This window comes from Lethenteron reissneri, chromosome 43 (genome assembly GCF_015708825.2).
Source record: "Lethenteron reissneri isolate LAM-NWPU_2019-01 chromosome 43, ASM1570882v1, whole genome shotgun sequence".
NCBI classification, from domain to species: Eukaryota; Metazoa; Chordata; class Hyperoartia; order Petromyzontiformes; family Petromyzontidae; genus Lethenteron; species Lethenteron reissneri.
Genome location: NC_083821.1, coordinates 4004010 through 4017555, shown reverse-complemented (window position 1 = coordinate 4017555; position 13546 = coordinate 4004010). Strand labels below are relative to the sequence as shown.

At 47.3% G+C, this 13546-nt stretch overlaps 1 protein-coding gene and 2 non-coding genes across 5 annotated transcripts; all 3 read right to left on the bottom strand.

Annotated features, from left to right (window-relative positions):
- Window positions 1–604: 604 nt before the first annotated feature.
- LOC133353348 (ankyrin repeat and SOCS box protein 7-like) lies at window positions 605–12832 on the bottom strand. Of its 3 annotated transcripts, XM_061569521.1 has the most exons (10): window positions 12779–12832; window positions 11060–11235; window positions 10197–10252; window positions 7985–8024; window positions 7389–7494; window positions 5954–6233; window positions 4621–5099; window positions 4069–4251; window positions 3284–3497; window positions 605–2428 (listed from the first exon to the last, which is right to left on the bottom strand). In XM_061569521.1, exons 5-10 carry the CDS (start codon window positions 7485–7487, stop codon window positions 2145–2147), a joined length of 1539 nt encoding a protein of 512 aa, XP_061425505.1. In that variant the 5' UTR covers window positions 7488–7494; window positions 7985–8024; window positions 10197–10252; window positions 11060–11235; window positions 12779–12832; the 3' UTR covers window positions 605–2144. The 3 variants fall into 3 exon arrangements, with proteins under 3 accessions (XP_061425505.1, XP_061425504.1, XP_061425503.1); XM_061569520.1 differs by lacking the exon at window positions 10197–10252; XM_061569519.1 differs by lacking the exons at window positions 10197–10252; window positions 11060–11235; window positions 12779–12832 and having other exon boundaries at window positions 7985–8691.
- Window positions 10430–10502, bottom strand: TRNAA-AGC (transfer RNA alanine (anticodon AGC)). The gene has a single exon. It is a non-coding gene; the product is annotated as a tRNA-Ala (tRNA).
- On the bottom strand, window positions 10703–10776 carry TRNAI-AAU (transfer RNA isoleucine (anticodon AAU)). Its single transcript has one exon. It is a non-coding gene; the product is annotated as a tRNA-Ile (tRNA).
- Window positions 12833–13546: the final 714 nt, after the last annotated feature.

Below are 13546 nucleotides of genomic sequence, written 5' to 3'. Positions count from 1 at the left end.
TACCGGAGGAATCCAATGCGCTATAAAGCTCTTTTTTCACAGATGTCCAGTAATTATCGTTCGGCCCCATGGTGTAAAGTGCAGCTTCCGATTGTTAGTGTCCACTCTGCCCGCCCTTTATTTATGAGATGTGAAGAAGGACACTGCGTTGAGTTTTTGTTGATTGAGTGGCATTAACGTCATCCAGGCCTATTATCTTTGGCTGCTCACAAAATCGAAGTGTTTATATATGTCTGGTCAGGAGGTTGATTGGTTTCACGGCTGAATCGTCCTCACTGCATGAAGTCTCACGTTCAACATATATAAATCATCACCTGTGAACCAAGCAATTTGCCTCCCGTACAGGTTGACTGACGGACGCTAAAGCCGATAAAGAGCAGCATAGGGCGCTCTCGGTTGCGTTACTCGTGTTTGATGCTCAGGGGCCGTCCATAAATGACGTCACGCACCTGGGGGGGGGGGGGGGTCAGACATTTGTGACGATGTGTGACGAGCGGGGGGGGGGTGAGAAATGTGACGTCACATCAAAATGCGCAACTTTAAATAAATGTAGACAACACGTTCTGCTTAATTAAATATACTTTTTAATACATGTTTTCTACTACAACATCAGAGTGCAGCGCCACATTAAATACAGACTACAATGACAATAGTATAAAGCGATTTGAAGCATGTTTTTTTTGTTTGGGGGGGGGGGCAGAGCTTTGTGACGTTGCTGCTATTGCTGATGCTATTACAGCTTCTGCTATTGCAGTTCGTGCTATTGTTGCTGCTACTGCTACTGGTGCTATTACAGCCAGGGCTGTTTTATCGAATAAGCACAATAGGCACTGTGCCTAGGGCCTACGAAAAAAAAACCATTTTGACCATGTTGTTGTTTGTATGATGCATTTTTTGTCACCAATTTATCTTCTTGAATAGGTATGTGTGTGTTTTATGGCTGCTCGTTGTCATTTCTTCGCAGTGGTAACAAGTCGTTGACTTGTAGGCGAGGCATATTACACCTAAAATAACCAACATCTTTCAGCTTAAACGAAAGCAAAGCAATACGGTGCTCGCCACGTGGTCATTCTGTCAGAACATTCAATTTGTTATCGATGAAAATGAACGGCATCCTTTTAAAGCCGCGTCATCCGATATGATAAGCACAGTAAAACAGTTGAAGAAATGTTCTCTCATATATTTAGGCGTACCTTTTTTCTCTCTCAATAATCTCAAACCAAATCCGCTTATCTGCGGCACACAGCGCGCTCCCGTCGAATCAGGGCACAGACTAACCGATGGATGTATCAGCAGTAACGACATCTGTCCAGCGGCTGGACGAAGTACGCCTGAAACAAGCGAGTGACAGTGCCGGTAGTAGTGTCATGGGGCATCAGAACCGTAGGGGCGGCAGTACCTACGAAAACAGAAGTACAAGAACCTTAATCGGGCCCTCATTGCAGCTGGTGCCGGTGCTATCACAGCTGATGCTGGTGGGATTACAGCTGATGCTGTTGTTGCTGCTGTTTCTATTACAGATTCTGCTGCTGCTATTACAGCTGGTGCTACGACTGCTGCTGCTGCTATTACAGCTTCTGTTGCTGCTATCGCAGCTGGTGCTGATACTGCTATTAAAGCTAGTGCTGCTGCTATAACAGCTGGTGCTTCTACTGCTGCTATTACAGCTAGTGCTATCACAGCTGGTGCTATCACAGCTGTTGCTATCACAGCTGGTACTATCACAGCTGGTGCTTCTACTGGTGTTATCACAGCTGCTTCTATCACAGCTGCTGCTATCACAGCTGGTGCTATCACAGCTGGTGCGATCACAGCTGGTGCTGCTATTACAGCTGTTGCTATCACAGCTGGTGCTATCACAGCTGGTGCTATCACAGCTGTTGCTATCACAGCTGGTGCGATCACAGCTGGTGCTGCTATTACAGCTGTTGCTATCACAGCTGTTGCTATCACAGCTGTTGCTATCACAGCTGGTGCTATCACAGCTGGTGCGATTACAGCTGGTGCTGCTATTACAGCTGTTGCTATCACAGCTGTTGCTATCACAGCTGGTGCTGCTGCTATCACAGCTGGTGTTATCACAGCTAGTGCTGCTATCACAGCTGCTGCTATCACAGCTGGTGCTATCACAGCTGCTATCACAGCTAGTGCTGTTGTTGTTGCTGCTGCTGCCGCGTCTGGCCACCACCGTTCGCTAGCGGGCTGCGGGGCAGGTTGCTCGGCCCCGCATCACCGCCGCCGCCGCCGGCGTGCCTCGGCGCTTCCTCGTCGCGGAAGTCGCCGTCGCTGAGGTCGATGCCTCTGAAGAGGACGTAGCGGAGCATCGTGGGGGGCAGCGGCAGCTCCCCGAGGCGAGGCAGCGCCCCCGCGCGCCACGCCGCCCGCCGCACCGCCGCGCGGCTGCACTCGAGCAGCGAGCGCGGTCGGCCTGCGATCGGCGTCGTTGGGGAGGGAGACGGAGGGACAGAGAGACACCGCGCGTGTGGGATGTCAGCAGCATGCAGCTTCGTCGTCAGCAGCAGCAGAAGCATCAGCAGTTTCGTCAGATTCATCATCATCAGCAGCAGAAGCATCAGCAGCATCGTCAGATTCATCATCATCAGCAGCTTCGTCAGCTTTATCATCATCATCAGCAGCAGAAGCATAAGCAGCTTCGTCAGCTTTATCATCATCAGCAGCAGCATCATCAGCAGCAGAAGCATCAGCAGCTTCGTCAGCTTCATCATCATCAGAATCATCAGCAGCAGAAGAATCAGCAGCTTCATCAGCTTCATCATCATCAGCAGCAGAAGCATCAGCAGCTTCGTCAGCTTGATCATCATCATCAGCAGCAGCATCATCAGCAGCAGAAGCATCAGCAGCTTCGTCAGCTTCATCATCATCAGCAGCAGCAGCATCATCAGCAGCAGAAGCATCAGCAGCTTCGTCAGCTTCATCGTCAGCAGCAGCATCGGCAGCAGAAGCATCATCGTCATCGGCCATCAGCAGCAGCATTAACAGCTTCATCATCAGCAGTAGCTTCATCGACATCAGCAGCAGCAGCAGCTTCACGACAATCATCATGAGCAGCAAAAGGAGTATTGGCAGCAGCATTGTCATGAGCAGCAGCATTGATCAAGTGCTTGAACTGAAACAAAAAATCTCAAGCTGCCACACGGCTACAGATGTATTTACATCGTCCCAATTCTCATTCCCAAATCCGATGCCACGGAAATGTTTGAAATTCCACATTCCCATGGCCGGGTGGTAGGAGCCGGGGGGGGGGGGTGGTGGGGAATCGTACATGCCGCTTGTCGCAGGAACTGCAGGCAGGGGCTGCCGGACCGCGCGCGCCGGGCGCACACGGAGAAGGCCGAGACGCCGGCGGCGTTGGGGGTCCCCGCGTGGGCCCCGTGGGCATGCAGGAGGCGCGAGCACGCCGCGTCGTCCCGCAGGGCGGCCACGTGGAGCGGCGTGAGGCCGTCGCAGGGCCGGCTCGCACGTGGGTCCGCGCCTCTCTACAAACACAAAGATCGGGGGGACCCCCCCCCGTAGAGCCTTGAGCAGATTGTTGGGGCAAGTGCTGTTGGCGAGTAGCACCCGTGAAGGCCAATACGGCACACGACAGGGTGAGATGGCCAGCACCACGCCCGGCCGCCTTTGTCTCCCCAATGCTGACGTTATACACACATCGCACCAGGTGCTCATTTGAGGCTGAGTCGAGCTAGGGGAGGCCCAGGACCTGTAACAAATATTTTCCATTCTTGTTGGTCGCCGGGTTTGTAATGCGGAGTGCTCACCACTGTGCCACCTCTCCCCACCACCAGCACGACCACCATCTACCCCACCACCACAGCCACTACCTCCTCCACTACCATCGCTTCCCCACCATCGCCAACACCACCATCACCACCACCACCATCGCCACCACCACCAACTACCCCACCATCATTGCCACCACCTCCCCCACCATTGCCACCGTCACCTCCCCCATCATCGTCACCACCTCCCCCACCATCACCACCACCACCAACATCACCACCACCAACATCGCCGCCACCATCAACCACCCCCCGGTGAGCGTGGCACCTGCAGCAGGAGGCGGCAGATGGTGTCGCTGCCCCGGAGCACGGCGGAGAAGAGCGCTAGGTCGTGGTTGGCGCGGATGTCGGCACGGCAATCCAGCAGCGCGCGCACGCAGCTCTCGCGCTCGCGCATCACGGCCAAGACGAGCGCGCTCAGCCCCTTCCCGTTCTGCGCGTCCACGTCCGCCTGCCGTGCCGCCGTCGTCAAATAATTGCCTCTTCAACATCATCAACATTGCATCATCAATAGCCACACGACCATCACCAGCACTGCCGTTTTCATGATCGTCATCGTCAAATATCCACACGACCACCACCAGCAATGCCATCATCATCATCAATAGCCACACGACCACCACCAGCACTTCCCTCTTCAACATCATCAACATTTCATCATAAATAGGCATACGACCACCAGCAGCACTTCCCTCTTCAACATCATCAACATCATCAACATTGCATCATCAATAGTCACACGACCACCACCAGCAATGCCGTCACCATGAAAAAACCTTTCCACAGACACACACACACACACAAGGACACGCAGACGTACCCCGTAGTTAAGCAGCAATCGCAACACGTGATCATGCCCGTAGCTGGCCGCCACGTGCAGCGGAGTCCATCCATCTCTGCTGCGTGCGGCCACCAACCCCAGCCGCCGGTCCACCCCAGCTGATCCCGGTCCAGACCCCAGTGGGGGTTTCCCTGCGCCGCGAGCATTGATTCCCGACGGAATCGAAGCGATAATTTGGGTCTCCGATGGAGCCACGTGCTCCGGTTGGGCTTCCGATGGAGATTCGATCTCCATGTGGGTCTCTGATGGAGCGTCGGCGATTAAGTGGGCTTCTGATGGAGACTCAATCTCCGGCTGGGTCACTGGCGGTGCAGCCACATGAGTTGGGGCACTCCCCGGTGCCGCCGCCGCCGCTGCCGGTGACTGCAGCAGGATGCGCGCCACCGTGCCGCGCCCACCCATGGCAGCGTAGTGCAATGCGGTGAAGCCGCCTTCCTGATCGCCGTCCCACGGGTCAACTGGGGGGCCCACAGACAGCGAGTCACGTGCCACCGATTAGGTGGTGGGGGGGGGCTGTGATTATACTTTTAATCGGCTTTTTCAATAATATTCTAACGATGATCACTGGGATGGCACTCTTTGGCAGTCCAGGACGGACAGTCTATTGTATGCATGTGTCCTGTAATTCTATTCATATTTGGCTTCTATTGACATCGCGTTACGAGATGCAGTGTAACAGTGCTCCGTGTTAGAGAATGGCCTCTGGAAGATGGCATCACAGACTACTTCTGAGGTTACTCCAATTGCTTCTTATCCACATTAGGTGGTGCATCAACACCCATGCCCACCTCCAGAGCTGATTGTCACAACTTGTTTAGTCACAGAACCCAGATTAACCGAAAACACGCAATATGATGGGCTTTAATTGTTTTGTGTGAGTGGGCTGAATGAATTAAACATCACAGAGTGACTAGACCTCGATTCGAACTCTGCTGGATGTCAGCAGTGCCAGCTCATGTTCACTGGCATGTAGTGTAGGATGCATACAGTAATTAAAGTTCATAATTGCATTGCAGTGAATGTTATTCACCTTGAAGAGTTGCTGCTGCAAATGCGTTCGCACGTGTTCGATTGTTTATATGGTCCTTTGTCGTTATGATGCCGTTTTGTTGTATCACTGACAACATCTGTTGTGCCATTCCTATATCTCCGCCCCCTCCCGCCCAACCAGGGGTGACCTTTGAGCTTACTCGCTCCTTCCCCCGGGATACAAAAAATATCGTATCAATTAAGGAGAATACGGTAATTCCCTGCAATGGAAACACACGTTGGCACGTTCCAGTGCGCGGCACATGTCAATGGCATCTCTGACCTCCGTGTTGCAGGAGCAGCCGCACGCATCCCTCGCTCCCGCGCACCGTGGCGAGGTGAAGCAGCGTCCAGCCGTTGCGGTCGCGCACCTGGGCGACCGTGGCCCAGCCGTGGGAGTTCCCCTGGAGGTCAGCGTTGGCGACGGGAGCGGGAGCGGCCGTCGATCCGGGAGTCTCGTCCACGCTGGAGCCGATGATCTCCCGCAGCAACCGGCGAGCCGAGACCACGTCGTCGCACGCCACGGCGGCTCGCAAGCGCAGAACGCGACCCGCGGTCGAGCGCTGGGCAAGGGGTGGGGGGGGGGGGTCAGGGATTGTATCGTTTATATTTTTGTTACTGATAAATATTTTTTGTCAATTTTTTCTTCGGGGAGGAAACCGGAGCTCCCGATGAGAACCCACACAAGCGAGGGGGCAACACTCTATCCCCGTACAGGTGGCGATTGGTCCACTTGCCGAGAGATGATGACTCAAGATGCGCGAGGAGGAACCACAAGACGAGCGGAGAAGACCGCAACAGCCACACGATGAGCGGGCACTTCCAAGCTCTGCCGTCTAAATATCAAGGTGTTATTGTCTAATCATTGAGTAATTTACATGTGGTAGAAAACCGGAGTGTCCGGAAAAACCCACGCATGCCAGGGGGAAACGCTCTATTCCAAACAGACGGGATAGGAGGAGTCCACATTTTTTTTTCTGCACCGCTTTCTCCTGGCGAGCTAGGGTATGGCACCTCGATGCCCGTATGAAGGGAGTTTCACAACCGCTGTGCGATGAACCCCCCCCAACCCTCGCTGCTGTCTCCACAGTGCTGGATGACAGGCAGCCACATGCCCGGCTCGTCATCACCATCAGCAGCAGCATTGTTTATAGGGTTATTGTGGTCGGCAAAATGAGAAGTAACATGTCAACACCATCATCAATCAGAATGTCACCTTTATTATAATAAGCCGCTTAATTTAGTTGCCAGCATTCACAAGTGCTTTGTGAGGTTTTGACTCATACCTGCCCTCACCCCTCCACCACCCCCCACCGCTTCATCAACACTGACCAGTGCCGTGATGTCACATCCCCGATCACCAATGTGGCATGGCAGGCCTTCATCCAGCAGTGGATCGGCAAAGTGCGATAAGTAATGTTTTCACTGATGCATACATGTGTATTATGGTTGAATTTAGGATTTTGGATGGTTGAATTTTTAAGGGCAATTTTTCAAATGTTTTTTGATTTTCGGATAATTCACAATATGTACTAATGTAAGTCTCCTTGCTAACAATAGTGACGTCACCCGGTCGCACGTGGCACCACTTTTGATAGGAAAATCACGCACGTGAGGTCATACAGGTGACAAAAAAATCGTCTCGGCCGATGTACGCTCCACATTTAGGACTAATCCGAATATCGGGAACAAATCCCTTCGTTTGCTGTGTGGGTTACCACTCCACGCAAGGCTGGCTTCTCTCCTGCTCCCGACCGCTCGCTCAGTCTCTTGCATCTCTCCTTCACACTGCCCGTGCTGCCCCCTCCTGCCTGCATCTCCAGACTGTGGGGTAAGAGGAAACATACTTCATCAAGAGGCCAGTCAGTCTTAGATTTGTAAGAGCCACCTTGGGTTGCAGAAAGACACGTATGCACGTTGAACTTTTTTCGCACCGTACGTAGCCAACCGCGCTAATCTGAACGTGCGGGGGAAGGACAACAAACTCAACACGAACATCAGTTCCAAATAAGTATTGTGACCTGCAGGGTGGTGGCAGAGCACAGTGGATGCGACGAAACAGTGTCCGGTCGACCAAGTCCTAACATGGGTGGATGAATCTACCCGCAATGACCAGCGTGGTGAAGTATGGTCAAGGGACCCTGCATGACCCCCCATCCTAGAGGCCCTCATCCAGCAGTGGACTGACAAAGGGCTGTACATGTACAGTGATATTTATACATCAGTTAAGAGTAAAGTCTCGTGAAGTGTTTTACTGCTTGACGTGACATTTAAGGTGCAAGTAGTGACAGTGCAAACGGAATGACATACATACCTCTTTAAGGTCAATCTGCTCTCAGAACTCGAAGTTCACTCTGCAAGCATTACGCACGATCCATATTATGTTGAATGCGGTGACTCACAAACTGGCAATATCCTTAACAATTTGATATCACTTCACGCCAAAATCACGTACACAATTATATACAGTACACATATATAAACTCAACCAATAAAACAAAACGGACTGCGCCACAGAGTGAGTGAGTGTATCCGGCCTCTCTCTCTCTCTGAGGCTCTGATGCTGGAACCAAAATAGACCGAGATGGAATATGGGTGGGTGGGTGGTGAAGGATCAGCTGTTGGGCTGTTTGGCCGTGGAAGGGGATGGCTTCAGTGGTTACACAATCTCATCCTGGGGAACAAACATAGGGGGTTGACACTCCCACCCAGCTCTTGTTACATGGCCGTGAATTTTTTTCACAACAACAACCACCACCACCAACCAGTAGCCATCAGCAACACGCGCCGCTGTGGAAATGTTTTGATCTCGAACTAGCGGCTTCTAGCGGCTGGCACGTGAAACGTAGCCTATTAGACGTTTTTAAAACATCAATTATTACGAAACAAAACTCAACACACTTCGTCAAAAACGTTGCCTTTAAATAATTTAAGAAAATTTATTGCTGTGGATTTCACACCTGATGATGATTGCTTGTGTTGCAGTCGAAACGTCGTGAGAATTTGTATTGTTTTATATTTATATTATTTTATTATTTCCCTTCTACGTGACTTTACCGAAAGAACCAAGAATATGAATCCCTGCAGTCACGAAAGCTTTAAATAAAAAACATATTTAAGAAGTATTTATATGGTAGGTGACGTTTCGGACAATGGTCCTACTTCATAGTACATCAACGGAGAGCCCAAACAGTTGGAGACTGCCCTTGTTAATACCATGGGGCCTGATGAGAATTACATTCCAGACGTGTTTTCTGATGACCAGTTTTTACATACGTAATGACAGGGTGACACCTGCCGGTCTGCTGGGGTAATTACGGTTATAGCTGCATTACATGATGACTTATTATGAAGGGGCGTATCTGGGGTAAAGCTCCGGGAATGTGGCGCTGCACTCTGATGTTGAGAAAACATTTATTAAAAAAGTCTATTTAATTAAGTAGAACGTGTTGTCTATATTTATTTAAAGTTGCGCATTTTTACGTGACGTCACATTTCTCACCCCCCCCCCCCCGTCGTCACAAATGTCTGACCCCCCTCCCCAGGTGCGTGACGTCATTTATGGACGGCCCCTAAACGGATGTGGATGTATATTCTTGGTTCTTTCGGTAAAGTCACGTAGAAGGGAAATAAAATAAAATAAAAAATATGTGTTAATCGCACACAGGCGGTTTGAAGATTTGATGATCGATATTCATTTGAGAATCGATATTTACGAATTAACCGGATTATAAGACGCATCACCTTGCCGGTATTTTATAAGCAACAGTTGGGGGGAGGTGTGCGTCTAAGACGGAGTGTAAGACGCAGCGTCTTACACTCCGGTACGTGCCAGAATCAATTTTATTTCGCCTCGTATGTTGTACGCAATGGATTCGCGCGACTACTCCGGCCACTAGAGGCCGCTACGTTCACCACAATGTGAAAAGTAATCATGTATCTTTGAAAGTAAGTCATATTAAAAAAAAACTTTTTTAAAAACACGCTTTTATGAAATGTACTCGTAATGGAAGAACTCCACGACTCCAGGAAGTGGCCCCGAAGCTTGCCATCGTGGCCAATTACAGCCAACGTCAGTTGAGCGTGGACAATTAGACCCAAGCCGAAACATAACATATAAAAAAAACAATTTGTATTTTTTTTGATATAATATAGTATTGTCATCCGTATGACGTAAGTATACCAAGTTTGCAGTCGGTACCACATTGGGAAGTGGGTTAAAATTGAGTTACAATATTTGAGGATACAACAACGACAACAGAGTGAGTTAATAGAAAGCGTGTAAAAAGATCTTTAAACTTTAAAAAATGTTTTATGATAGAATATAGTATTGTCATCAGTATGATATACGTATACCAAGTTTGCAGTCGATTCCACATTGGGAAGTGGGTTAAAATTTAGTTACACGATTTGAGGATACAACAACGACAACAACAAGAAGAACAACAACAACAGACAGAGTGAGTTAAATAAAAGCGTATAAAAAAAACAATGAATGAAATCGCAATGAGAGACGGGAGGCATACTGGGGGCTTCCTCGTGGCTCTGTCTGCTAGCGCCTCCTTGTGTCCGTCTGTGGAAACTGAACGATAACGTGGAGGGCCGGTCAAATGCACAATTAAAACGTAGACAAAATGTAACAATGAGCTTGCTTTAAGACAATCGGTAATCATCATTAATGAAGTAGGTTAAACATGTTAAGTGAAAACGTTAATGTTTGGGGTGACAAATAAAATTGTGTAAAAAAAATATTGGCCTTTGGAGGATACGGGCATCGATCCCGTTACCTCTCGCATGCTAAGCGAGCGCTCTACCATCTGAGCTAATCCCCCGCACACTTTTGCAAGAGCTAACCATACCTCATATAACTACCAACATAACGCAATAGTGTTACCGATCGGTCAGTACGCAAACCATTTTGTTTGCGATTGCAAAAATAATAATACACACATACAATGTGAAAACGATTGCACGAACAAAACATACGCTCGAAGTCACTCTTGAAAACCTCTAAACAAAATAAAAACATTCGTGGCCCGTACGGGGATCGAACCCGCGACCTTGGCGTTATTAGCACCACGCTCTAACCAACTGAGCTAACCGGCCAGACGCAACGTCAGAGCACACCCTTTCCTCTTATAAGCACTAAGACGACCAATTTACCACCATCGCCACAAACCCGAGCAGTCGTCTTCCCATTCATCAAGCGCCTTAATAATAACGTCCAGCGCTGTCGCTGGAAGTCGTCACGCGAAGCCTTCTTTTTTGGAGCCATGCGCTTTAAGCCTTCAACAATGCGAGTTTAACTTCCCGACGAAGCTTGGAGAGCTGAATGGAGTTCAAAATGACTCACAAACGCCTTATTTGGACGTCTTTCAGGCTCATCTACCTTGCTGCTTTGCTGTAACATCGTCAGCCATTTCGAAGATATTCCTTTCTCAATCAGCTGCTGGATGAACACGCCAAATGGTGGGCACCCCCACAAAAAAAAACCACGTGACGCGTCACGTGTTGTTGTGACGTCACCAAGCCGTTGTTGTGACGTCACCAAGCCTCGCCCAGCACCTCCCGTCCAGCGGCAAACATGGGGACACACAGTAATGTCTTTAATTACAGTAGTCGGAAGTCAAATCCACACCATGTGCGTGAGCATGGAAGTGCAGTCAAACGATACGGATTAAGGGGTTTAAGTTTCATATTCTTAGGTTTTTTCGGTAAAGTCACGTAGGTAAAAAATTAAAATTAATAAAAGTAAAATAAAAATGTAAGTTTCATATTTTTAGGTTTTTTCGGTAAAGTCACGTAGGTAAAAAAATAATAAAAGTAAAATAAAAATTTAAGTTTACGTGTATGATGGTTGCCTATCCCAGCACTGCCGGATAATCCGAAGATGACACTGATTTTAAGTTCTCTTCAAACTGCACGTGCAATTACTAGCCACGGATAACATCAGTGTCGAATTATATTTTAACCAACGTACATTTACCAGCGAGGAGTATACAGTTCAAACAACCGTGACAAGTTCATGTTATTGTAATGTGGAAATGTATTACAGTATCTGGTATATTTGCTTTGTGTGTTTTTAAATATCATGTATAAGTAACGTGCAATAATACACGTATTCTGGGGATTACGGTATGAGACGCACTTTAAATCAAAGGGTTGGAGGTGACCAGATTTGTCTAAACTTAATTTAAATTGGCTACAAGTGTGGCGTGTTTTATTTTCTTATCATAGAATAGTTTTGATTTTATATTTTATGACAAGAGTTGTAATTGTTTAATCGCGTTGTTTTCATTTTATCGATATAAAACGTAAACAATATTCATATATTCAACGTCTATAAACATGTGGATTTTATTAGTTACATAAGTTACCATACTGTACATTTGAACTGTACAGGGTGATCCAGATGTCTTGTGACCCCCCATTTAGTTCACTAACATTTTATATATTTTAAAAATGTTTATTTAAAACAGATATAAATATGCGAAGGAATAAAACAAAGTTATGTTATTTGGGTCTTTCGGTAAAGTCACGAAGATGGGTTCAAAGAAAATAAACAAAAACAAGCGGTCGTCATCAGTAAAAGTTATGGGTCATACTCTTAGGTTTTTTTCGGTAAAGTCATGCAGGAAAAAAATAATAGAAATAAAATAACAAATGAAAATAAATTAAATCACGACGTTTCGGAGGCAACACAAGTCTCCGTCTTCAGGTGGTAGACTTAGTGACGCTATCCTGGTAGCAACATCGCCCCCTACTGCAAACACTTGGCATGACCCTACAAAAACCTTTAGACTCTGACGCTTTCCTGGCTAAACAAGTGTAACATTCCCTTATAATTCCCTCAGATAGCTTTTAATTAAAACATTTAAATTAATGAGGCTTTCCTGGCTAAACACGTGTAACATTCCCTTATAATTCCCTGAGATAGCGTTTAATTAAAACTTTGAAATTAAATAAAAAAAACTCACAGCGCCCTAATAATTCCCTGAGATAGCTTTTAATTAAAACTTTTAAATTAAATAAAAAACTCACAGCGCCCTAATAATTACCTGAAATAGCTTTTTTAATTAAAAATTTGAAATTAAATAAAAAAACTCACAGCGCCCTAAAGCCTACAGCTAGGCCTAAAGCCTAGAACTAGGCCTGAAAGTCTCCCTTCGTATCGTACCCCCGCGTGTGTGAAAGGGAGTTATGTTTAACAATGTTACATTCCCTCATGTTTTTAAATAGAAACATTTAAATGTAAAGCTTTTACATAAATCATTAAAACATTTACATTAAAAATTAACTCACAGCGCCCTAAAGCCTACAGCTAGGCCTAAAGCCTAGAACTAGGCCTCAAACTCTCCCTTAGTATCGTACCCCCGCGTGTGTGAAAGGGAGTTATGTTTAACAATGTTACATTCCCTCATGTTTTTAAATAGAAACATTTAAATGTAAAGCTTTTACATAAATCATTAAAACATTTAAATTAAAAATTAACTCACAGCGCCCTAAAGCCTACAGCTAGGCCTAAAGCCTAGAACTAGGCCTCAATCTCTCCCTTCGTATCGTCCGATTTGGTGTAGCAACATCACCCCCTACTGCACACACTTGGCAACAACCTTTTGACTCAGTGGGGCTTTCCTAGCTTAAGTGTAATACTACATTATGTTTATATTCTTTGGTTATTCGTTCCTACCAGCCCACCCCGCAGGGTCCTGTTTTTTCATTTATTATTATTTGATGTTATTATATATTTTTTATTTTTATTACCGACGTGACTTTACCGAAAGAACCTAAGAGTAGAAATTACGAGTCAATTAATTGGGGGTCACAAGACATCTCGACCACCCTGGCACATTGTATGGTAATCATGTTAAGCTAA

Excerpts from the sequence above, each read along its gene's own strand:
- LOC133353348 (XM_061569521.1), bottom strand. The coding sequence starts at position 7,487 with ATGCAGGCAGGAGGGGGCAGCACGGGCAGTGTGAAGGAGAGATGCAAG. Across the intron at positions 5,100-5,953 it reads GCTGCTCCTGCAACACGGAG|TTGACCCGTGGGACGGCGAT; the intron begins GTCAGAGATGCC and ends TGGGCCCCCCAG. Across the intron at positions 3,498-4,068 it reads TCTGCCGCCTCCTGCTGCAG|AGAGGCGCGGACCCACGTGC; the intron begins GTGCCACGCTCA and ends TTGTGTTTGTAG.